The sequence below is a fragment of the Poecilia reticulata genome, chromosome 23, assembly GCF_904066995.2.
Source record: "Poecilia reticulata chromosome 23, P_reticulata-male-v2, whole genome shotgun sequence".
Classification (NCBI taxonomy): domain Eukaryota; kingdom Metazoa; phylum Chordata; class Actinopteri; order Cyprinodontiformes; family Poeciliidae; genus Poecilia; species Poecilia reticulata.
The window spans coordinates 13,667,633-13,694,870 of NC_088852.1; the positions used below are offsets into that span (position 1 = coordinate 13,667,633).

At 39.4% G+C, this 27,238-nt stretch overlaps 1 protein-coding gene across 5 annotated transcripts in view; it reads right to left on the reverse strand.

The window, feature by feature from the left end:
- gramd4a (GRAM domain containing 4a) overlaps positions 1 to 27,238 on the reverse strand; it is a 43,422-nt gene that overhangs the window by 14,699 nt on the left and 1,485 nt on the right. For 2 of the 5 annotated variants that reach the window (XM_081603921.1, XM_081603922.1), the window contains exons 2-5: positions 17,801 to 18,056; positions 14,214 to 14,334; positions 1,449 to 1,569; positions 81 to 142 (exon numbers count right to left, since the gene is read on the reverse strand). In XM_081603921.1, coding sequence (XP_081460047.1) covers positions 81 to 142; positions 1,449 to 1,569; positions 14,214 to 14,334; positions 17,801 to 18,056 — 560 coding nt within the window. Of the gene's footprint in view, positions 1 to 80; positions 143 to 1,448; positions 1,570 to 14,213; positions 14,335 to 14,469; positions 14,557 to 17,800; positions 18,057 to 27,238 lie in introns of those variants that run through there. The other 3 variants (XM_017302908.2, XM_008401159.3, XM_008401158.3) reach the window with 2 other exon arrangements.

Genomic DNA, 27,238 nt, shown 5'->3' on the forward strand with positions numbered 1-27,238 from the left:
TACTTTTCCCAAGTTCACCTCTCCCACTTGTTTCCCGTCTGAGCCCACCCACCCCCTGTGCCCCTCCCCCGGCGACGTACCCGTGCCATTGTTGGAGGGCGACTGCTGTTTTCGGGGAGGCTGCGGTGGAGAGTCCTCCAATCTGAAGGTGGAGAAAAAGCAAAACACTGATGATTTGTGACGTCACAAACGTTGGCGTCACACGAGAAACGTCTTCGGAAACAACAGCTGCCATGACGGATGCAGGCGGATTGATTGGAAGCGTTTTTAGACACAATCTGTCCGAGTTGAGACAACAGGCTAACAGCAGGTGCTCGACAAAATGATCAATGCCAAAAAAAAAAAACAGAAAAACATTTTTAACCCTCTGCAAAATCAATATGATACATTCTTCTTGAAATCTAATCTATAAATATAGACTCAGCTGTCACGATTCCTCAAAGCAGATGAAGAATATGACATGAATATGAGCAGCAGCTAAATAAGAAATTGTAAAATGAATGAAGGATTCCTTTTACAGACGCATTGAGAAATCAATGGATGGCAAAAATCTTCCAATCCCTGCTTGAGCCAACTGGAAATCTTAAAAATCTGATTCTTCAATCATTAAACTATACACAAGATTGATTCACCTCTGCTCCTATCGTACATAATAACGAGTATTTCCCGTTAACCAGAGGACAAAACATTTCTAATGCATTTTAATTGTGGTGTTTAAAGAGAAATCCAAATCAAAATTGGACTCTGCTTCATCTCCAAGATAAAAATGAAATGTGGTTAAGGACAATACTTGGCATTTTTTTCTTAACAGCTACAGATTTTTCTATGATACTAAACTAAATGCTAATCTTACCTCAAAGCAACTCTGTCACATTTTAAGCCATTTTTTGTTTTGGCAAGCCATCAGTAAACAATTGCTCCTCTGAGCCTCACAGGAGGTCTTTTATTACGTTGGCCAACTGCTGATACATTATAATTCCTATTTAGGAGGAATTAAAATCATTTTTCTTGTCTGATTTAGTTTCCCAGCAGACTCCAGCCAGCTGGAAGCGACTGACTAGAAAAACAAAGTTCTGTGTTCAGGACTCCTGTGGCTTCTCTCACATTCCTGAGGTGGTGTGGCTGTACTGATAATCACTCGGAGATCTCCAGAGGAATCTCCCAGTGGCGAGTGGGTTGCAAGCTAACCAGACAGCCAGAGTCCAGCTGACACTAGCGTAGCCGCGGGGTCGCACGGAGCGGACCGTCGCTCTGATCGGCTCGTGACTGGGTCTCGTTTTTTTCCGTCTCCTACGAAGCTCACCTCCTTGAGGAATTCCCCGCCTACCAAGCTGCTGATGCTATTTATAACGGGAAGCCTTGGCTGCCGCTGGCACTGGTAAACAGACACACACTTTGACCTACGGTGAACTCTGCGGGGCCGAAACGAAGCGTTCACTCCAGCTCACCTCGTCCTGAGGACCTCGTTCATCTTCTGCTCCAGATCCAGCCGTTTACTCCGCTCTCTCTCCAGCTCCTGCCGCAGTGAGTCCACATTGGTCTCTTCCCGCAACTTCCTCAGCTCCTCTTCTAGAAAAGGATAGAAATTCAAGAGTTCAGTTTGCAGCATTCCCTTAACGAGACGACAAAGCAGCCGTAAAGAGCGGCGCGCACACAGAGTCAAAGTTTAAACTGACTTTTGAGCAGTTTTTGAGACGTACGACGCTTTCATTTCCTCATTCGGTTTCACATCACTAACAGAAACAGGAAAGGAGGAAAAAAAAAAGCGAGCTTTCATTTTAAAAGTGGAGTCCGGGTCAACTACATAAGCTGGTTTCAGGTGTCAGGACTTTCAGAGTGTCGACTGCAGCATCAGCAGAGTTTCCTCTCACACCATTGTCCCGGACTAAAGGGACACATGAATATTGGAGAAGGGAAGAGGCCAAGAAAAGAGGCAGAAGCGACGGCGCTGTAATGCTGCTCAAAAATACACATTAAATCTCCCAAATGCAGAGAAATAATCTTCATTAAACAGAACCCTATGAGAGTTATCAGAAAGAGTCATGGTGTATTTTTATCACATCCATTAAGGGTTTTAATTCACAAAAACAATTTGGCTCCACGCTTTCGTGCTCAGCCAACTTCACGTATTACTTTTGTCCTTCATCGCCTCCCGTTAATGCTAATGAAACATTTACTGTCTGGACCTCCAGCTGCTCAGGCATCAGCTTAAAATGGAGTCAAAAGGTTTACACTTTGGTTGCCCCGTTTACATTTTATCTCTCACTGGACAGAGTGAAAAATATTAATTTAAACAAAAAAAATCTCTCCATTTTGATAATGTTTAAAGTACATAGTATAAGGCAACTTTTCTTTAAATTACGGATATCAGTAACTCATGGAGCCATTTAGGAATAATTACAAAGAAAGAATCCAAACAAAGTGTTCAGGTAACTGAACTTCCTGCTTAAATTAAATGCTTAAACACAACATACAAAGAAAGTCCCAAAAAAAAAAAAAGAAAAAGATTCTTGCCACGTTTTTTGGCATTTAGCAAAGAGAAATAATTTTGGATATTCTATCTGACCTAAAATCAAGAAATGTTTAATCCGATTTAATTTCAAACAGTGAGAAATCTTGAAAACACTTAATTGTAATTCGAGCATTTTTAATTATTTTGACCATTACTTTTGTTTTACCAGTCCCTTGAGATAAAAATATTTTTTAAAGGGAGCCCTGGCTTTTGTCTGGTTCTCTAAAATGCATTTGCTCTAGAAAATAAAATTCAGTAGCGATGGGACCGCAAGTCAGTATCGAGAATTCCTTTCAGCTTATTTATGCAACGTTGTTCTGATCTCGCCTTCAACACTTCTGCACATGACCAAACCGCAGCCTCGCTCGGTGAATGGTACGGCCTTTACGGTATAAGCAAGCGGCTGGTCAAAGGTTGGAAAAGGGGAGTAAGCAGATTAATGCTCCCACGCCAGAACCTTCCACAGCTGAATATAGACCTGATAAAACGCAGACAGAAGCTGGAAAGCGTTTGTGGCAGATGTACTTTATGTAGCTGAACAGATATTTTGCACAAAAATAGCCAATAAAAAGTTGTTTGAGTAGCTGATCTCTTGTCGATTCCCCTGGTTGAAACAGAAGTTCATTTAAAATTTTTTATTTTTTTTTATAAGTACATGAAATAAAATGTGCCTCGTCCCAGAAGTCCATCCAGGACACCGCTGTGGAAATGGGGCATCCAGTTTGTGATACAAGACAGCATGACACAATATGCTATGTGTGTCAGACAAAAAGAGCGGGAGTACAGTCATGCCCCTGTTCCAGAGTGGCTCTCTACATTAGATACCATATTAATAATTCTGTCAATATGCCTGCCTGTTCTGCTTCTAAAATAGGACTGCTGACTTCTAGAGAAAATTCTCTAAGTTAAAGTATCACAGGGCATCTTTGGCAAACCGAAGGTCGGAAACTGAACCGTTTATCTGCAGCACAGAATAAGGATTAGCTAAATGTCAAGGCAAGAGTTGTCACTTTGAATCACAGTGACCTTCCTCCGGTGCGAGCTTCTAGGAAAAAGGAGGGGGAAATAAAAATAAAAAATTTTCACAAAGGAGAAACGGGTACTGTAAACCAAAAGAGAACATCTGGAAAACCATTTTTTAATCCCACTTACAGTTATAATTTGAGCTAAGGGATGGTGTGTTATTGAGGTATTGAAACTGGTGATTTTGGTAATATTTCCCTGATTGGTTACTTATTCAAAAGTTACTGAATAAGTGACCAACCACAGTATCAGTATTTCTTAAAATCAAATTTAAGACTTTAAGATGTTTTAATGTCCCCTTGAAAGAAATTTAAAACAAAAAAACGATGAATACAGGGAAAATGGTTGAGGGATCCGGTATTACAATAAATCATAGCCAACATTTCTGTGGTTTGTAGCTCTTGGCAATAACTTGCTGCCAAACTTAAAAGTTTTTTGCACATAGCCTCGTATGAATTGCCAAGAGAAGTGATGAACAGTGGCGAAAACAAATGTCATCCAGCCAACTGCTCGTAAATTTGCACTTACTCATCGTAGATTCAAAATGGCTAGCTAGCTTGCGTACTAGGGTATCTTAGCAGCTAGTTAGCAGTAGCGTCAACCCACTCGCATCACAGAACGCAAAGATGTCTGCGTGCAATTCAAACTCATGCCTCACAGAAAAGTCTTGCAAGGAAATAAAAAAATATAAAAAATACAAGAATGCACAAGATTAATTAGTTCTCCCAAAGCAAAATTTAAGACCTTTGATTGACAACTTACTTTATTTCTTTTTTTGAAAAAATAAATTTTAAGGGATAGATTTTAGACACGACTTTTAGACTTTAAGGATGCGAAGACACTCTGCATCACAATGTTCTTTAAAACATGGTTTAATCAATTTCATGTCCACCATTGTAGATCAAATCAAGCATGAAGCTGTACAAAGATAAATTAAGATGGTTTATTACAATCTAGACAAAATTTGTTTTCACAAACCGTTATTTTTTTGGGGGGGTGTTTAGAATAAAATGACTCAAAGATTGAATCTTGAATTGTTCCATCAGTTGGCAACTGCACTGTGGTTATTTCCTTTTGTTTATTGTTGCTCCAAAAATGCTACCAACCACAACTAGAACCGCAGTTGATGAAACTTCCTGTTCCTGTGCAGGCACACAGCCTCTTGGTGCTTGTGACAACAATCGTGAACTGCCACCATTAAAGTAAAACTTGCTGGTTGCTGGTGACCAACAACAACATGGCGTTGACATTTTTTCCTGTTGTTTTGCGGTTGATGCTGTTGATTACGTCAATCAAAGCCGGGTAGAATTCCAAGGTAGATTAAGCGATTACCAAAACTAACACGTGAAACAACTTTTATGCACCATTAAATCTCTAACAAAGAAAAATGTACTCTTGATTGGTCAAAATCCAGGTTCTATTTCTAACTAGACAAGTGACAAGACACGACAGAGGAAGAGATGAAAGCTTGCTGAGAGTTAGCCAAACTATGATCAGCTATCAACGATCTTATTTCTGCTCACGTGTACCTCAAATGTATAAATATAACCTAGCTTAAAAATAATAATAAAAAAAAAAAAATCTAATTACGTCTTAGTAAAATTCTTAAACCCTTTGCCCACAATTTCCAGAGTCTAAAGGTCACAAACTTACTGAGGTTGAAGTTACTTTTATGGCTTTTGATCCTATCCACTGCTCCACTGTAGAGCAGCTCAAAGCTGTCAAAGGTGCAGTCCTCCAACTTGCACATGCCCATACGTCTTTGTGGCTGTCCACTTCCTGGGACGCTTGCGCAGGATGGCAGGGTGGCCGCCTTGGGCTTGTCCTGAAATCGCGCCACGGCTTCCCGCTGTTCGGCCTCTTTCTGCTCCAGAAACTACTCAAAGTTCCCCCAAAACGCCGAGCTACAGAGTGCGCCACATTTAAGTGTCATCCATAAGGTGAGGTTGGAGGACAGCGTCCTGTAGGCAAATTTTAATCAGTCGCAACAAAGCAGGGCCTGCACGCAGAGTGATGGTCGGTGGTGGAAACAGGAGGAGGGCAGTGGAGGTAAAGAGGGGTGGGGCTTTGCTGGGTGTCTGGCGCACTCAGAGGGCTCAGAAGGAGAGATTTCCAAACACACCAGAGTGATCAAATCATCTAAGAAACATCTTTCTGAACAACTTTGTAAAAATAGGTCTTAAATCATTTGGCTTTTAGCAACTTTGCCATTATATAGTGTTCTGGTATACTGTAAATACTGTACAAGATGCTCCCTTTTTAACAAAGTGGGCAAACGTTTTAAGACCTGAAAGGGAAAAGTACAGCACCGCTTTCTCTAAACCAGTCCAGAGACAATGGCTCCTTTCAGTAAAGGATGGAGGAGGAGGTGGGGGAGGCGTTGGTGAGGGTGGGTGTGGGGAGACACAGAGAAAATCAGCCGCTTCACACTGGCCTCTTATTGTTCACATGTACAACAATGTTTGCCAAAGCACTAGTTGACTTGGACAGAGCAAGGTTTGGGGCCTCCAGCCAGTCTGCAGATCAACAAACTGACCAATGGAGAAACCCAGAACGCGGATAGAGGGGAGGGTGTAGCAAACGCAAAACCAGCTCAAAACAGTGGTAAGCTAGAGGTTGAGATAAGATGAAAAGTGGGCTTAGTTTGCTTGCTCTGCCTAGTGTTTAAAAAGCTTATGGTTGTGTATTTTCAGTTGTAACGGCTCAAGTTAAACTCAAAATGTCAAGAATGTCAGTTAAAGTTCAAATCAAGTTATGATATTTCATAGTTGGATTCGAGGTGTAATGAATCAGTCAGAGGAACTAAAATCTTTGTATATCTACACTGATATGAGGGGAATCTTATTTCCATACATGGGTGAGTGATCAAATTTTACTTTTAAAGTCTAATACACGCTTGAAACAAGAAGTCACTTATATTCTGTGAATTTTTAGGGATGCACCAGTATGATACATGAGGCTTAGTATCGATCAATATCAATTCGATGCAGAAAAACAGTGCTGAATTGACTTCAAATTTGTCTTTTTTTGTATGTACCAAATTAGAAATTTATTTGATAACTTTGCACCAGTACACCATACTTAAATCCACTAATAGATTGACCAAATATGCAAAAACAACTTTACAACCAATACGAAAAAAAACCCTGAAATGACAAAAACAATAGGTTGACTACCTTTGTTAAACATGTAAAAAATAAATTGCAATAAAACTTTTATCAAATGGTTCAGAAAGTGTGAATAGGAATTATGAGTATGATGTAAAAAAAAAGAAAGAAAAAAAGCATGAATAGATCAGTCACATTGCCCCCGATATCCGATATTTGCATCAGTCCTGATTTTTTCAATATCGGGACTGATAGTTAATATTGGATCAGTGCATCTCCATATATTTTGACTCAATTTCTCAGAACTACTTGTTTTATGTAGACTTTAAGTATAATTTGTTAGTAGAGATTTTTGAAAAGTACTAATTCAGAATGCTTTTTAGAGATTCACCCAAAAAAAAGGAAAAAAAAGAAAAACCTGCTACCGGTTTCTGTTCCTCTGTCACCCTGACCTGACTGATAAACTAGGAGATTTAAGAACTTGATTAAATGTGGGCTAAAGGTCAAGAGATCTGACTAGTTTGTCATGTCGGTTCATCTCAAGGAAGGAAAAAGAAAAAAAAAAAAAAACTCATTTTCACCACTTCCTGATTACGAGGTTTCATTATTGCTTATAAAACAAAACGGTAAAGCCCGTCATGAAGAAAAGTGACAGACCCTGTGGACTGACATTTACTTCAGCAATCGTCGACGACCCCCATCAATCCCGATAAGCGCGCCTTTAATGCTTTTCCAAGTATTTCTAGTTTATTTTCAGTAATCTCCATAATGCAGTAATCCAGTTTGTGCTCGGGCTAAACAAAGAAAGAATATCTTATGTTATTTAATCGCATCTAGAATTCCTCTGCCTCCCACTCAGACCCAGCTATCCCTCAATGACCTAAATTTCGCTCGAATTCACGGTCTTCCTCTTCAGTTCAGGGACAGATTCTCCGTCGACGTCACGGTTGTCTGGGAAATGACAGAGGCACTCCTCCATCGATTGATTTGGGAAGGACGGGATGTACAAGTTTGCTTAACCAAGATTCATGTCGATGCCAGAGGGGAAACAAGAGCCCATTATAAACAATCTAGATAAACAACAAGCTAATGTGTTGTCAGCAGGCTAGATATAATCTGCTTGTTTGCGAACAATAATCATATCAAACGTTTCATAACATATCTAGCTGCAGTTTCCCCTGTAGCAAACAGTAAATTTATGCGATAACCATTTACTGTGAGCCCCCTTCTGATTCAGAATGCTTTATAGCAGATTGATGGATATCTATAGGTTTGTTTGCATCAATAAAAGGTCTATAAATCCCACACTATTTCTTCTATGCTTCAATGGCTACAGCTGCATTTTCTCATTAGTTGCAAGGCCTTCCAACTCTAAAGCTCAAACACACATCATTTCCAAGGAGGGGTATTGATTTCTTCTGCAACACTTCTATAAATTTGTGATGCAGAATGCTCCTTAGTCCCACGGTGGCTGTCCAAGAGGTTTAGTTACCCGATTCCAACCCGTGGAGCAGTAAAAGCTGCAATATTTTTTAAAAATCAAGATTTTATTAAGAGTTTCAAAAACTGAGAAAACATCTATTTGGATACACTTTTTGCAAGTTACTGACTAGATCAGTGTTGAATACTTCTTGATGATGATGATTTAGGAACATGATTTACCCTTACTGCTGCTAGGCAGAGAGCATGCACTAAAAATTACAGAGCTAATTCCTCTCCAGTTGCATTAGCCTTCGTGTGCGCCGCTGCAGAGCGCCCCGTTTGGTGTATGTGTGTACCATGTCGGAGTGTGTTCCCCTGCCCGGTTTGAAGTAGGGCAGAGGCTTGGACACCGCATCGATCCACTGCAGAGTTTAAAGCGTCGCGCGCTGACCTTCAATACAAACCAAACATAGGAAACACACACGCGGAGCTTTCTAACTTCATAGAACTGTTAAAAAAACATTTTTTTAAAAAGTACAATAAAGAGGGTCTGACTACAGCAAAATCAAACAGGCATTATTAAAATGTATAGGTAAAGAGATCTAAGAGGAGGAAGCAGTGGGAAGCTATGAAAGCTTAGCACGTTAAGCCGGCTAATGTAACGGCATGAGGTGATTTCCACTGGTACCACCCTCTGACATTACACCACCAGCAGGAGGATGGGTTCATTTCAACTCTTTAACGTAGCCGTTTGCACAAAGGGATTTTATATGTAACCCGGCAAATTAGCTCAATGCTAAAACCCTTCAATCTAATATTCTTGTTCTGTTTGTCAACAGAAAAAAAAAATAAAAATGAAGCCAGCTAGTATGCAACTAATGTGTGGGCAGTGGCGCAACTACACATTATTCAGGTGGATGCGAAAACATAGATCGGCGCCCCCCCCCGACCGAGGGAAGGAACGTCAGGGTGAAGGAGCGACGCTCACTCTTACCCTTCCCCCCCCGAGGCGACGATACGTGAAGGGTAAAACTCGCTACGTGCCCGAGGTGAAGGAGGGTAAGGCGCGCCAAAAGTGTACGGGAAAACGTCATCGGCGCGCCGCCCCCTCCAGACGGGGTTTTGGCGCCCCCTCTGGTGCTGCGCCCCTATGCGTTGCATACCCTGCATACCCACTTTTTGCGCCACTGTGTGTGGGCAACTGAATAATTAATAGAGATAATTAGTGTTTGCAGCAGTCAATCTTGGTACTTTATTTCTAAACGCTTAAATCACTAAAGAAGTAAAAAAAATAAAAAAAAACAGATCAATAATATGTAGGTTAATTGTAATCAATGGCATCCTCTCAAATTTCAGAAACAATATCTAAACTACATGCGTTATTGATCATGTGCAAGCCCTATTGGAAAAATCTAATCTATACCCTAGCAGAGACAACACTGTGTGTAAGAGGCAAAAGCTTCTGCTAACAACACTCCTCAATGTGGAAGCTGGTATTTAGAGCAACATTTCCAACATGAAAAGGTTGGCTCTTAACACCAGAGGTATATAGAATGAGAAAGTCCATTTAAATTCATATAGTTTGTCGCCTTTAGATCAGAAGGTACGTGTGAAGAAATGACTGAACATGAAACCGAAATGTAGAAAGGGAAAGGCAGAAAAAAAAGCAGCAACAGTAACATCAAAAGACCGTCAGAAGTCATGATGCGTTCAGGCAGATTTTCTTTGAGTAAAAATGTTCACAAATCAACTAGTTTAGAGACGATCTCAAAGGGAGTCTTCAACTACACCATCTGTAGCGGAAATTCCTTATGAAAACATGAAAAAAATATACTTTGTTATAAAACTGGTTAATAAGAGATGCCAGTTATTTATTGACGTGACAAATCTGGATTTTCCCCTCCCCCAACAATTCAAGTGTCTTTCACTACAGACTGTTTAAAATGAAAGAGACTGCTGCACCTTCCCGTCTGTCTCGCGTTATTTAAAGATGAGAGAGCTAAAGGTTGGTGTGAAGTGCAAAGACACTAAAAACCAGTTTCGATTGAGCTTCCGTTTGCCATATTTGACAACAGCACGCAAGCAACTAAACCAGAGGTGGACACTTATCTCATCTTCACTGATTTATCGTGATAATTTTTTCATGACATTTAAAATCTCCCCAAATTGTAAGTCGGAATGGCTAGTTTTACCATTTTCTCAACTGTTGGTGCAATAATAGTATAATTAAATGCAGTTACTGTGTGCAGTATAGTGATACAAATCACTTATGTGGATGGTGTCCTAAAGAAGCCTATTAAAAATGGGTATCGTTTTTCAGATTTATGTCACTTTCATTGAAACAACTATTTCAAAGAGGAGCAATAAACTGTTTTTGTTGTCTCTCATCATCAGAATAGCATCACATTATATCATGATAAAACTAAGAACATGTAGCACACCTCTAAACTGAACATTTAAGTTTGCTAGTCTTTATGCATTTAAATTGCGTCTGACCATCTAAACAAGTAATATTAAGAGTTTATATTTTATCACTAATTCACTTTCAAATTACAAAAAAAGTGGTTGCCATTTCAGCTCATAAAATATTTCTAGACCCGCTGGACTCCAACAAACTTCAAATTATAACTTGTTCTTCTATGCACATAGTCCGGAAAAGCCATTACAAAATACAGGGTTTGCTAAAAGGTTTTGTTTCACACACTTGATCTCTTCAGCTCACACTAATGACAAACTCTATATAAGCGCATAAGTCTGCATCGGTTTGCTGACGTACAACCGCACGCGCCGAGTTGTACGCCATTGTTTATTGTTTGACCATAATATCAAAGCTAGTAGAAATAGACAACAAGGCCACAGGGCTGGAAGCGCTGGGCTTCATTAGGTGGCGAGTCAGATTACGTCACCCAGAGACGGGAAAGGAGATGAAGACAAATGGATAACTGGGAACTACGAGAAGGGAGGAAAAGATGGAGTCCGAATGAGTAACATCATCTCTGCTCCAGTACTTTTTTTTTTGTTTCAGTTGCAGTCATTGCGTTTCTTCCAAACGTGTGACGAGAGGGAAATGAAAGGAGAATGATTTAACTCAAAGAGAATGTGGATGAATGGAGATAAAAGGCAAAGGAAAGTTGCAGGTTGTATTTAATGGATGAGAGCGAGAGAGAGAGAAAGTTCAGGGTAAAAAATAAAAACCAGGAAGAGCTCATGTAGCAGTGCAACAATGAAGCTGGACTTTTTAGCTCTCTAAGAGGCTTTAGAAGAGAGGACATGGCCTGAGGTATCCCCCGTCACACACACACACACTGCATCTCTTTCCATCTCCATTAGATATACAGGAACAAAGGGAAAGTGTGTGTATGTGGGTGGGGACGGTTCACAGTCCATTACACACCGCAGGACAACTCTTACTGGACAGCACAGAGAGCTCACTGTAATCATCGTCCAGATTTGTTTTTAACTGAGGAATGATGTAACGGTGATTCCCAAAGATTGTTGCTTAGTGTTAGGAATACAAGCTGGACCTTTTAATTCAACTGGATGGAGAGAGGGAAAAAAATAAAAAAATATAGTTAGCTGTGATTATTTAATACTTCTAAGCGCTGGCTTCATAACAGAGGGTTTTTTCCCCACAGACGTCACAGGGCTGGTGTGCTGTCAGCTGCTGCGCCGAATGCAAATCTCATGCAGTCAAAGTGAAACTAAAAATAGGCTGGCAGCAGCGCAGTAATTATGCAAAGCCAACCTCAAACCCTACAAATATTGAATAATAATAAAAACAAACTGGAGTAGTTTGATTGAAATATGGTTTGTGCGCATAAAAATAAAAAATACAAAGCGGGCACAACAGAGAAACCTACAGGTGAGGTTTGAATCACGCAAAACAAAATCTGATTATGGAACAATTCATAATGTAACCACACAGAAAGCTGAATAGAAATTTGACACAAACCTTTGAAATGCATCCACTAACTGGCTTAGAGCGATTAAACGAACAACGGGAACAATGTTGGACTTCATGGCAGAATATTAAGGCCATGCTAAAAATAAATAAATAAATTAAAAAAAAAAAAAAGAGAGTAAAGTCAAAATAATACCAGAATAAAGTTGTAGTACAAGAATACTCGTAACACTTAACACTTTATTCTTGTAGTTTATGAATTTATCCTCGTAATTTAGTTTGGTTTTTTTTCTTATCCTAGCCCTAACAATCCGTTGTGCATTTGAAAGTCCTGCTATTGATGATAATCAGATACTAAATATTTAAGAGATTATGTGAATAAGTATTTTCTTATTTGTGAAACCATAAAAGTATAACTTCACAAGATGATCAACATTCCTCAATTTACAAGAGTTGCAAAATTATTTTTTTCTTCATGTTTTCATGTTATGACTTTACTCTCTTAATACAAATTTATCCTGATATAATTTCAACTTTATTCTTGTAATTTTTTTTACTTTATTCTCATATTATTTCGACTTTATTCTGGTATTATTAAAACTTTATTCTGGTAATTTTATGGCTTTAATCTTGTAATACTCCATGTAAAACCTCATACACACTTCAGTTTCTCCAGACCGCCGACGTCTTTCCATAGCTTTTTAATTAAGACCGATTGATAGAGTATGCTTGGGGTCACAGAGTGCGTTTCTGCTTGATAGCATCACAAAATCTCCAACAATTGAATGTAGAATGGGTAAACTGATTAACCTCGGCCCAGCAGCTGCCTGCTTCCAGAATAATTTCAAGGTTGCCAACACACAACGACCAAAACAGGATGTCGGAGTCTGACCGAGCATCAGATTACGCCGCCGTGGAAGCTCATTTGACATCTTACGCTCATTTGTTAGCACATCGCAGGGCTGAACAAGAGGTTGGGACTGATGGCAAGCATTACAGAGCGCTGTGGCATCGAGTTCTAGTTGTTTAACTTGAAGAAGTGCGAACAATGTGACTGTTAAACCACAAAGCACATCACAAGATGCTTCCACTTTAAAGCAGACAGAAATTCATTTGGCTGATGCCGACAAAAACCCGTTCACACGTGCTCATTGTCACACTGCTTTGATTTTAGAGAAGTGAGGAGCTGGTAATGTCAGTAAGACTTCTGGAGTGGAGACGTTAATGCAAATGGAGTCGGCTTCCTGCTGCGTTTGCATAAGACACCTGGACAAGAAGCTCCGTCCTGCTTTAGCCAGCAGTGACCACAAGTCACAAGCCTGAAGACTTATGCACAGAGAAGCAGGGCTCAAACGATTAATCACAATGAATCAGTTATTCAAATAATTGTCATCTAATTTAGTAATCAATGAAATGCTAACCAGACTCAAAAAAGGTTATTTACTGGGAAAAAAACAAACATGTATAGCTGTATAAAAGCACACATTGTACAAAATATGTTTATGCACATTTTGCAATTAAGATGAAAACATCTTTGTAACTAGAAACTCCTCAAGTCCCAAAGTTTTAGCTCCACCTGGTTCAATATCGGTAAAAGAATGATATGCTATAGCATTATAAGCACTAAAATTTTTATTTTCTTAATTACAACAGGAAATTAATTATTTGTTTATTTGCATCTTTTAATTCTGCTCGGATTTTTACAAAAACATTTTCTTTTTTCCATATTTGCCTAAACTGTCACCATATTGTGACGGTATGACACAGGTAGCCTGGTGAGGTCAATCAATGCTGCTCTGTGATAACGTTAGAGAAACAACTCACTATTACAAGAAAACCATTCATCCGCCATAATCAGTGGCTATGCTAACTAGCATTAGCATTTATGGCAGGTTATATTGTGGTGAACCAGCTGCAGCATAGAGAGCAAGGCATATCGGGTGAGCGCTAAGACACTCCTAGCTCTGATTGGTTGTTTCTGACCGAGTTGTGCATTTCTGTAGTTAGTACTGAAAGCCCTGGCAGAAGGCAGAGGAGCTTGATTTTTTTTCCACACATTTGTCTCATACTGTCACAATACAAACATTTTTGTAAAAGTTACACGATGCAGCTTTAATATATTTCTAAATATTTTATAAAAACACGTAAGTGATTAAATGTGACAATTTTTTTTAAATTGAATTAAACGTCAGAATAAATTGACTAGTTACAGCCCTATCTATACGTGTGTGCATATGTGTGTACTCACGTAGGAAATGTTTCTCCAATAAGGCTATTTCCAAGTGACCTTTGACTTCGCTGAGGCGTTCCGACTCCGACCTCTGGAAGTCCTGTACGGCAGCTGCCATGGTGGGAGACCCTGAACCAGCCTGCGCATGTACACACACACACACACACAAACACACACAGTCAAAGATAAGTAAAATCTAAAAAACGTTAGACTTAGACAGGAAAAGCCTACATGTGCAGACACACACACAGATCAGCACGAAGCCATGACTCACACCAATGTTTCCTCTCCAAGTTTAGGACCAGCAGGAGCGAGGAAGAGGAGAATCCCCCGCTTTCCCCCCACGACTATTGCACTGATGACTCAAACCATTTTCAATCCTGACACACGCAAACACACACAACAAGCAGGCAAGGTGGAAGCAGTGAACGGCAGAGAGAGCTGGGAGAACGGGTGATGCAAGCAGAGAGATGACTGTGCTAGTGGAGAATGAGCACTGCAGGTTGAGCATCTACAGCGAGGGTCCTTTAAGACTTCTACCAAACACACACACACACACACACACAAACACACGCACGTACATGCTGCAGCAGCAGCTTATAGCTGACTGCAGCCGGAACGGTTCGAACGGTTTTCCCCGCTTAGATGCACTGCAACGTCTCAAACTGATAAAAACGAGTTGTAGAAGGGAAGAGGCAGCACGGAAAAGAAAGATGACTCTCATAACGTTAGCTTAAGGACGGATCAAGCGCCCTTAAATAAAGAAGCACTTGAAGGAAATCAAACAAGAGTGTCTTCAGTAATTGTAGGGTGTGAGACATAAATGAAAGAGGAGGCTGAAAACATGGAGGAGGAGAGCAGGAGGAAGCTCTGCTGCATTATCGGCTCGGATTTTGCCAGTCTCTGCGTCATGACGACGGTATCCACAGATGGTAAACAAACACACCTGCAGGATGTTTGATGCCATCAGATTTCCCCCCCAACTGGGTAGCACAAGTAGGTCGAGCACTGCCGACGTCATCGGCGGGTCAATTATTGCCTATCCGCTCTTCCTCTTAATGATGGAGGCTGAAATTAGCCTGATAGGACCGTCATCTATCCTTTGTTTGATACGATGGGACACATGGACTATTGCTAAAAAACTGACATGCACCACTTAAAATAATACCCAATGAAACTAAGATCAATATTTTAAATTGTGTTGTAGTAAGATCTCTAGTTTTCAAACGCAAAATGATTTGGAAAATCTTGGAGACACCCCAGATAATTCCTATAAACATTTCCAGAGGCCAGTCAGGGGGGAACTGGAAGAATCGGCTTTGAATTCAGGACACTCCGAGGTTTCTCTGATTTACTCTCATTCAGTCTCTGACAGGATGAGAGTGGGATGAGTCGAGGAGCAGATTTAATCCACTTCCAAGCCTGCTCTGAAGGCATGTCCCGTTTACTGAACAGCTCTCCCAGCATCCACACAGCCGGATCTTCAACGTGAATGTTACCACCGCGACCAGGATGAGGGAATATTCCCAGCAAGAAGAACAACCTTCTTCTGGATCACATGGTTGCAATACAGAATGAGAGAACATGTCCTACTTAATGGCAGAAAATGCCCTCTGGGATCTCACAATATTCTTTACATACAGTTTCTTCTTTGGCGTGCATTTCAAATCTGCAGCTCTTTCAGGGTTTCCCCCAGCTTATTACAAGCCTGGCGGGCCACCAGGCTAAGCATTGTTTGTTTATTTGTTTATTAGGGGGATTCCTGTACAACAGTAACCTTGGTAGCAAAGACATGTTCAAGAGTCGCTGGTGAAATGGTTGGAAGCAAGACATCAACATAGTATGGTCAGTACATGAACACATAGGGAGACTGAGGTCAGGCGTCACTGGAACGCCATAACCACTGCACTCAGGCCTGGTCAGAATATGCAAGTCTCCGTTTTAGATCTGGATGTTGTTGGGGTCATTCCAACCCATGAACTTATCTTGATTCTATCATTACATTGTAACTCTGAGGTTTAGGTATTTTTTCTTGCTAGAGGGTGAACTAGTCCTTTGCAGCCTCACTCAGCTTTATTCTAGATTCCCATCAACTTCCGTGAACTACATCTCTCATGGCAAACTGCAGATGGGATTTCTTCTTTCCACTCTTCTTGATTGCTTCTCTGATTAATGTCTACCCAACCCTGTCAGTCAGTTTCAGCTGACAGCAAAGTCTTGGCAGATCTATTAACTAATGAGGTGACTTCTGAAGGCAACTGATTGCACTTATTTGGAAATACGAACACTGGCATTTTCCGGCTACATTATGCCATTCTAGCAGATAAAAACCAAAAATACAGTACAGTTTGTACTATGAATGTTTTATTCCTCAATTAACCAGTATAATTATTCTAAATCAAGCCTAATGTGATCATTGAAGTCACAGCAGCAAGTCCATTAGTCAAAGTGGGTGAGCTTGCATGTATACCAGCTAAGCAGGTCTGTCATAAAATACACACACTCGATTCTTCCCAGAAATATGTGGTGTAGATAGAGTTGTAAACCTTAAGGCATGTTTTAGTAAAATGACATGTATGTTTGATTGCGTGTGTCCCAGCAGAGTTGAGAGTCAGCTTCGTCTATTTTGGGGTGTAGAGTGTGACTCATCACTGCTCTGATGTGGGCGATGTCTTCCTGGTTGGCTAGTGCTTACAAAGGCAAATATTACTGCGTATCTAGACAAAAAAAAAAAAAAAACACTAGGTGACAGGCTCAGATATGAAAACACAGGAAAGTGGAAGGAAAATGAGAAAATTTACGGTTTTTATTTTTCCCTTTTCAAATTAAAACATTTCGGAAACTTTTCTGTCCCTTCAGTGAACTAAAATTTTCAGGTCAATATTCCATATGAGGTTCATTTGAAATTAACGTGAAGCATTTCAAAAGGAGGACTCCGATCCACTTGGCTTCCAGTGAGCAAGTGACAAAAAAACAAGGTACTTTCAATTTGAACATCTTTCTATCTGTGCAAGGACACGATGACGACAATGTCGGTAATTTTAGTCGCCAGCAGGGACAGTTTCTTCCACCCACCTAGATGCAAGAGAGGACAACCAGGAGTTCAAACCTCTGACGTCAAATTCAAGTCATTCAAGTCTCCATGACTCCTTCGCCCCTTTTTTCTGGTTTAATCTCATCTTTTATATTTTCCATCCCCTTCCTGCTTTCTGATATCTCCTCATCTCACGGCTGCTCCTCCTATTTCCTCTGTTCACATACTGACAAGCAGATTGCCATCTCGGTGTCATGTCCACCATTAATCCTGACCACATTCATCTTTCTTTTTCCACTTTAATTATGACGACCTCTTTTCTTCGTCCTCGTTTCATTCTCATGTTAGTTCTTTATCTTTAAGGGACAAAAACAACATCCGTCGGGTGAAAGAGCATATTTTTCCTCTGGAGAGGAAATACTCCATTATAAAGGATGGAAGCTTTGCTTCTATGGGTTGTAATAAAAACAGCATTTCTTTTGACTCAAGCCAGTTAAAGAAAAAAAGAGAAAAAAAGAAGCAAACTATCGCATAACGTTTTATCGTATAAAGATGAGAAACAGCCACTCACAGGTTCTCGCAGGACGTATAAAGATGAGAAAGAGCCACTCACAGGTTCTCGCAGGACGTCCTCCGTGTCCCGCGGAGCCGCTCGGGGCTTCGGCGGCACGTCGTCGTTACATTCGTTGTCGGAGGCAGGTGGCGACTCGCCCAGATCCGGGAAGTCGTCTCTCGACCTGGGACCTCGGAAGCGGATCTTGTCCAGGCGCTTTAGCATGGTCAACACCGCGCACCTGGGCTTTACCTTAACATGGCGGACGGCAACCCTGTGGGTACCAAAACGGAGGGAAACAGACTGTTAATGATCCTACTTTGTTTTGTTGCACTTGCAAAGTAAACCACTACTGGGTTACAATAGCCAATCAGCAGTTTGATACTAAACAGACAACACGACAAAAGGAAAAAAACACAATGAAAGAATTATTGCCCGACTGAAGGAGGGCTTAGTAGCCCACTAGTGCTGGTCGATATGGCTCAGAAATAAAATATTTTTTCACGCCAGATTTGATTTAAAAAATATATTTTCTTGGTTTTTTATTTTTTAAAAATTACAAAATGAAATAGTTTTAAAAATTGGCTTTTATTTCAATCATCCCTGCAGTTATACCAGAAAGGAAATACAGGAATATAGTCACAAAACTAGCAGAATAAAGATGCAGTTTAACCAGAAAAATGTCTTAAACTTACCAGAAAAAAAAAACAAAAAAAAAAAAAACAAAGTTTCTGAATTCAAAGACCAAATAAACAGGAAATGTAAAGAAGATCACTGATGAAAAAAAAAAACCACAAAAAGAGCTTCCAAAAATGTAAATCTGAAGAACCAAAAATTTAATTGGTAAAATTGTTTAATCGCAAAGCCCTTATTGGCACCTTTTGAACATTTTTTTTTTTTTTTACATTACAAACAAAATCGTCAAAAGTCTTAGTATTTCATGTGACATTAACATAATAGTGCATCATTTGCAAGTGGAAAGATATTGATGCAGGGTTAGTCAAGAGTACCATTTTCCCCTCAACTCCAATAACATGTTCTTCTACAGAAAACGTATTATAGGCCCCCAATCAAACCAACTCTACCAGGTGTGAAAAACCTTACACTACTTTGATAGTTTATCAAATAAAAATACATTAAGGTTTGGGGTTAATACTGTCCCAGAAACCATAATCACTGCAACCCTACAAATGCCAGCAGTTCACAGTGAGCAGCACTGTAAGCACTTTGAAACCCTTTTCACCTTTACTAAAAAGGTCCAACGGGGTGACGTAGTGAACGCTGCAACCTTTAATGCTCTTTCGGTTTTACCCTCGTCCCTGTGGGGTTGGTTTCCCCCTTTAGCCTAGACAGAAACATGGGATGATTACATCTCGTTTCTCTTCTGGCTGCAGCGGATTTTAAGACCTCAGATTGATTTAGCTTCCAAAAGTAAAGCCTTGGCCAAAACGTTGTGCTGGTGTCAGGAGCCTGATGACACGATGAAGCTCACAGAAGTAACTTTTAGATTACAGAAGACAATTGTGCTTTCCCAGATATGAGCAGACGTCCAAACATCCGCGTTGTTTACCTAATGCTGGGATTTGTCGATTTGGTGACGGATTAGGAGTTGCTCTTTGTATAATCCTTTAAGATTACTTAATCTGCTTGATTGAGGACTGTCACACAACAAGTTGAGAAAGCTATATCTGAAGAAAAGTTCTGGAGTGAGAATAATGCTACCTTCAAAACAGAGGCCAGGCATTATATTTTGGCTTTTCTTTATTAACACATTATTAAATAATTTAACCAAATTAGTAGGACTCAAAACTTTTTCTATTAAGGAGAACAATTGAAATAATTTGAAGACCTGAGCAATGAAACCGTTTTAAGTTAAATAAAAAACTGAAAACTGCAGTACTTTTAAAGATATTATGAATTCTTAGTTGAGTTCTGAATATTTATGTTGCACAGGAACTTTTTACAAATAAGCTTCCAATAGCTGTGAGAAAGAAATCAATAGAAACCGGAGGTGTGCTGAGAGCCATTTCCTTCATCAATATCCTTTCTATATGCTTTTTGTTTTTTTATTACCTCCATGAAATCCCACGGGATTTTGCTTCACTCTGATTGATCTCCCACTTCTACGATCTTGATCCGTTACCAATTACAGTACTTATGACTAAAAGCAGTACCACAATGATTAATCCACTGCTACTCTGTTCCGTTTCTAATTTATGTGCAGAGGAGCCAAGGCAGAAATGTTTGTTCAATACTCGATAGGAAAATTAAAAGAAAAAGAATCATTAAAAGTAGAATTAATCTCGTAAAACAAAGAAAATGGCATGTGTGCAGAGGGTTCCATTTGTAGTATCATCTAATTGGCTTGTTCTAGGGCAGTTGGCTGAAGTATTTGAAATATTTGAGCTGAAGAGTCTTGTTCACGGACAGATATGTGGAATTTATTTCCAAATACGAGTCTCTTTCAGAGCACAACCTTCTAAATAACCAGATTTCATTTTATATTTAAGGAAGTGGGCATTGAATCCAAGAAATAACATTGGCCATTTGGGTGGATGCCCACTGCCTTTAATATCTACAGAAATAAATTGATGTCATAAAAAAAAAAAAAAAAATTGAAGCTCAAAAACAATTCTAAAACTGAACAAGATTTGAAACTGAAGAAAAAGGTCACAACTACTTTTCATATTCAAAGTTATTCTCAGTTTTAGAAAAATTATTTTATTCCAAATACTTTATTTTTAAGCAAACTTTATGGCCCCAATTTAGCTTCATAAATGCACACTAAATAAGCTGAAAATTAGTTAAGTTCATTATTTAACAATGACAACACACCAAAAAAAACAACAAAAACATAATAAAACCTTAACCTATTTTCCATTTGTAGTTCCTGAACAGGTCAGCTAATAGTTTAAAATCATACAAATTATATTCAATGTTTACACTTACTCTGCTTCCAGTCTCTACAAATTCATAAAATTTCCACAGTGAAACCAGCACTAAATGTTATGATTTCAGATCTGAATTTCAATGCCGACACAACCTTGCACAGAGCGGCAGGGACTCTTTACGAGGAGAAAAAGTGTCGGAGGGGTGTGGGGGATGTGGGAAGAGGTTTCTATTTGACAATTTTTCACACAAATATTAAGTTTCCGTGCGCCACCCACGTGTATGCAGAAGTTACAGATGACTGGCGGGTTTGTGTTTCCTTTGTAGGGGGTTGAGTGGAAAGAGCAAGTGTCGGGTTAAGAAAGGCTCTCCAGCGGTTGTTAGGACAACTGTCAAAATTAAACGCGTTTCCACGATAACATTCGTCTCTTTCCATCACTAAATCAGCTCTGACTACCTGTACTCAACTAAAAAAAAAAAAAAAACTTGCATTAAAAAGTAATTTAACTGAAATATATTAAAATGCAACATTTATTCCTTTAGAGAATGACGCATGTTTTCCACTCCCTCCTTTCCTTCAGGCCGCCTCCCGCTCATTTATTTATTTTCTTTTCAGACATTTGTTCCGTGCTCCAGAACCATATCCCAAACAGAAGGCATGAATAGAAGAAGTAAGGAGAGAACAGGAGTAGGAGGAGGAGGAAGAAGAGTGGGTCTCTGCTCAAGGTCTGATCACTGAATGCGAGCAAATAAACAGCCCTCATGAGTCATTTGCTTCACTAAGTGCAAACACAAAAACCTTTTCCAAACTCCTTCACCTCATCGTAAGTCGCTGCCGCTTACACAGAAATGACGTGCTTAGAAAATATACTAACAAATGAGCACATCAAAACAAAAACGGGGGGGAAAAAAAAACAAAACAAGTGTGAACTGGTAATGTTTGTATCTGTGGTCTTTAGTCAGGGTTGAATAGCAGTACAAGCTCCCTCTGCATCACTGATACAAGCTTAATGTCCTGTAGCAGAGTGGAGATGTGCGAGTGTCTCCGAGTAATCTTCTGGCAATAAACCCTGAAGCTTGGGGTTACTCTCGGTCACAATCGCTACTACAGCCGATTGCGAGACGGTCACTGAGCCCTGGCCTGCTGACCCGTGATTAATGCTTCTCATTTGTAGTTTTAGCAAAAATGTTTACATTCGGTGCAGGAATCTCTGAAACCTTTAGAAACTGGTGTAAGTCTAGGTAGGCGTCGTTAAAGTGTTGTATGTTTACTACAAATGCAGAGGGATTTTGGTAAATGAAAAATTAGATATTTCAATCACTGAATGCTGAAATTTTACATCAGAAAGATGATTTGACATAATACAGCCGAGTTGCTCCGTTTCATCCTTTTATGATTAAAAAAAGTTGGATATGAAAATGTTTGCGGCCTTTTAGAAAGAGCATTAGAAAATTGTATAATCTAGAGAAATCATAGTCGACAAACCTTTGATCAATGTCTAAAATGTACCAAGAAATGTCCATAAAAACGGACAGAGAGGGTTTAAGTAGAGCCGTCTTGGATTGTGATGTAAATGGAAAGAAAATGTACATCCACGACTTCCAGCCACGTATATTTTAACTAACATTTAGTTAAAATATAATACCTAATGTTTGTGCACTACATCATTTTTTGAAGGCAAGAAAGACTAACCCAAAGAGTCATTTTGGAACATTTTAAAGACTCCAATACTTTGTGGTTGCTCTAAACGGAGACATTTGTTGCCTTTAGCATTGATAACCCACTCCGTTCACCGTGGAAAGAAACTTAGTTTTGAAATGAGGAAATTAAGTGAATAACCTTTGTATATGTGGTAAAAGTATTCATTTTCATACAATACAGTATACTAAATAAAATAAAACTTCAGCTCCACTCCCACTAACATGAAGCCAAGATTACATTTTCGGCTCTACATCCATCTCAGAAGTGGCACCAATGCATTTTTTATGAGACCCATTATATTCACAGCCTCATTCTACAGCTCATAAGAGAATGGACACTTTTCCTTTGGCTTACCATTTCTAAATAATGTCATTATTATATAAAGATGACTTTTACTGCTTTGTGGCCTCAGTTGATTACTTCTACAGCACTTCCCAAAAATAACCAATCTCCTTTAAATCTTTCAACATTTAAAACATGAAATTTCTTGTAGTTCAAGACAAAAATAATTTGCATTTTTTCCCCCAGCTGGATATCTACATTAAACTTTAGAGCAAAGTATTTTCATGTGTTAGACAAAATGAGAAAAAGTAAGAATATTTTTTCTTGTATAAAAAAAAAAGTATATAATGCTACATTCAACTATAATATCCCTGTTGTCATGGTTATCGATCAACTCTGCTTGCAGGAGAAAAAGTGAAAGTACAGAAAGTGAACCAGAGGTTTTCTGTGAAAGCGGGTGTTTTCCAGGACATTAGGCACTCATCTATAATAAGTGCCTGTTGATCAAAACGCCACATTGTAGCGCTTCTGCTCCGCTAAATGACACAGTTTCCACTTCCAGATATCAACTTATGTCATCATACCAATCTTTTTTCGTCTTCGTCCGTGACGGCGGGTCTCTAAACGATACAGGCAGTGTCACATTAAGACACTCGTCTGTGGAACCGCGCTCAACTTTTGCCCGGTTTCATAAGACACTCAGGCACACAGAGGGATTAGCATGACCTTTAAATACCTCAGCTGCCAGCATGGGCATGAAATGTTGTTTGATTCACTTATAATGATAATACAAAAAAGATAGAAAGCTGTAACAGATGGTCAGAGGGAGAAATAAAATGGCTGCCGTCACGCTGATTAATAACGGAGATAAAGTGTGCTGCTTGTGGGAGAGCACAGGCATGAAGCAAGTGATATTCTGTCATGTCAAATCAAAAAAGTCAAAACGTGATTCAAATTGCACAAAAGTTTGTTTTTGAAAGTTCCCTCTACACATTTTCCGTGTTAAATTTCGAGTTTGGAAAGCGCATTTCAGCAGCAAGGCACCTCAAAGTGTTAAAATTACACCATAAAAACACAATACAGTTATTTATAGTAAATTATCAAACAAGCGTTATATATTTTTGGAGAAGCATATAACAAGGCTATGTATTGTAGTGCTAAGAAAAACAACATTTTAAAGTCTATTCTCTGCTGCGATGTCCGCTATTTTCCTGGTTTTAGTGAGAATACGAGTGCAACATCTCCAAACTTTCCAGAGTTCTCCAAACTGTAACTATTTAAAAAAAAGAAAATGAAAAAAAAAAAACTAGTTCAATATGATTTTCTGACAGACAGATGGTTAAAATGATCAACAGATGGACAGAAAATCTAAATTGACAGAAATGGACAGCTTGATGAATGGACAGAAGACTGAATGGGGGACAAAACAAACAGAGGAACAATTTGATGGAGGGATGGACAGAAAGGTGAACAAATTGATGGGTCCATTGATAACATTAATGAACAAAATGGATAAAATAAACTCCTGACCTACGATTATTGCCCCATCTTTTCCCCGCATTTATCCAGACTTGGAACTTGTATAAACTTTGCTGACTGTGTGAGAACCCTGGTTTTCATAAAAGGCATTAAGAGGATGACCCAGGGTCATGAAGAGGGGAAAAACTCATTCTGAAGCAGTGTTGATGGAATGAACAAGATGAATACTTCAGCTTTTCTCCAATATGATAATGTAAACCTCTGGGCAGAGCGTGCAGATGGCTGCTCAAACAGAAAACGGCTGGACATGAAGGCACATCCAGCCCGTCTTTTGTTTTCTTAAACCACTTTTCAATGTTCAGAGTTGCGTTCTCGTGCACAAGGAATGACATCACTCCAGCAGATCGCTGCATCGGTGCACAGGCAGGCAGAGGAGAGCTGGTGAAGTGGGAGCGACTCCCACACGGTCACGATCGTCGCCTGGATGGAATGTGATATTTCTCCTGCGGGGACAGGCAGAGGGAGGCGGAAGGACAGCAGACCGGTCCTTTCCAGTCCTGTCCTTGCTCTGCACACACAGCTTCACCCTGCTGCTATTATCTCACTGAGCTGTTACATAAACAATCGATAGATCCTCGCCAATCGGCCCATCTGGCCTTTCGTGAAACCGGTGATCGACTTAAATCAAAAAGTAATCAAATTTGAACTCTTGCGTAAGGCAACTCGGGCGTTTAGTTTTCTGTTGACCTTACTGATCAGAAACTTCGCTTTGTGGTTTTAATGCCGGAGTAAACACAACATTGGACGATATGATAACGCCAACACTTCTTGTTTCATTCGTAATCCTGGTTCCTAGCAGTAGCTGTGTGACCTAAACCTTGCAAAGCAGAGGCAACCACAGACATACCGTCCGTTTACATAAACATAATGTGTGGCTCTGTTCCCCTCGCTCCATGTTTGCATAGGTTTGTATATGAACACAGTCTCTCTTTTCTTCCTGACCATTTTGTAGGAAGATGACATAGGAAGTGCAGTGTTGGCTACCTTTAAAACTTTTTCCCTTGCTGACAACTCCTGTAGCCTCAGCTGCCAGTATCCTTCCTGAAACACTGGCTGTGTTTCCATTGACCATAAAATTGCACAAAATGTAATTTAAAAAAATAAATTAACAGAAAACATTCATGTTTTTCTCTAAAGATTTTGCGCACAAGGATGAGGTGGTTTTGAGCTGTAAACAGGGTCCCCCCCCCCCAAAAAAACTTGCCAAACCCGTTGCTCGGGGCGCTAGAGCAGTCATCCAGCTGGCAGCCATGTTTTTGAGTTAAAAAATAAAATAAAATAAAATATTATTTGATAGTTATGCATTTGTGGACAACTGGAAGATTAATACCTAAACACCAACTAAAAAGACTTAAAAAAAAGAAAAGAAAAAAGGCAATAGTTTAAAAAACACCTAAAATAACAATGCTAAGCCTGGTGGCCCGCCAGGCTTATAATACATTGAGGGAAACCCTTCGTAAAGAAATGTATGTATTTTGCAAAACTGCAATAGAAGTAAGTTTTCTTGCCTCACGCTAGTTGGTATTCGGCATTTATTTTTACTCCACTAGAGGGCTCACAGTTCGAAAGTTTTGAATCAATAGCTCTTCTGTAAAAATTGCTTTAGACAATTTTCCCAAAAATGCTGCATGTATACGTAGCTACTCCAAATATAACAGACCTGTTGCTCCAACGACTAAAAACGCTGACGTCTTCCCTGATGATGAGCTCTAGTTCTGCATATGAAATATGAATATGTAAGTCTATACATCTGCCGCCATGTTTTATCAATTTATCACGTGAACAAGCTTTTCACGTGTGATTTCATTTGCATTTCTGATTTAATGGAAACACCGTAATTTAAAAAATGTTTTTTTAGTAAAATATTGAAAAAATTTGAGTACATTTGTAATGGAAATGCAACTACTGACAGATAAGTTCCAGCTTCTGATACGCCACTTTGACAAAAGGAACCTGCCAATAAATTGTGATGATAGCAACTTTCCAAAAACAATCATTTCTTAAGATTTAAATATAATGAAATGAAATCTTATTTTTCATCCACAGTGCAATTATGATACTGTAATTAAGTAGGTTAATTACAGTAACTTGAAATACATTAACTTAAAATAATTGCAGTAACTTAAAATAATTATAGTAATTATTTTAAGTTTGTTCTCAAATCTCCACTTTGAGCAAAAAAGAATATAATTCCTGCCGGTTACAATTCACATAGACTTCGAAGGTGCGAGTTACAAAAGGTATTTTCTGCCCTACTTTTTCCTGTTGATTAGAAAAAAAGGGTAAACACTTCAGCACCTGCCAGTAAAAGGAAATTGCATTGCTCAACTGCTGCTTTGAATCACTAGAAAATATCACAAGCAATTAAGAGGCTTTTAAGTCCCATCTCTTGCATCTTTTCTCTAAATATAATCCACATGTTGGCCTGTTAATCACCTCGCTATAGTTAAGCTTGAATAGATGTTTAATACATTCGTGTTTGTATGAGTTTCCTGAAAGGTTCGCTTCACGATGAAGTGGCAGGTGGTGTCGGATCAGGAGGATAATTATGTAGGTCATGCCCTATGAAATGCTACACTGGATATGATTTATATAAAGAGTAGGCGTTATGGGGAAACAAGAGTGCAAATGAAAAGATTAAGAGGCCGAACCACTTTGCTGTCTTTTATAGATCTGCCTCTCTATGACCTTACAGCTTGAAAAGGGGTGCAAAGGTTTTAACTTTTTCTGAACTTAGCTACTTCTAACATCTGGCTATTTCCCCTGTTATTTCTGATGAAAAGCATCCCTACGGCATGATGCTGCCACCACAATGTTTCACAGTGTATTCAAGGTGATTCTTCCACATCTTTTCAGAGCTCCCTGAATGACATATAGGGAAAACTGGACTTTGAGGCTTTCCGTCAACCACACAGAACAGTTGTATTTACGCTGAAATTAAACACACAGGTGGCTTCCGAAATAAAAGCGTCAACAGGAATAATTAGCCACGTTGTGTCATTTTATCAATAAATTCCAATGCTGGCAGATTGCTAAAGGAGTAA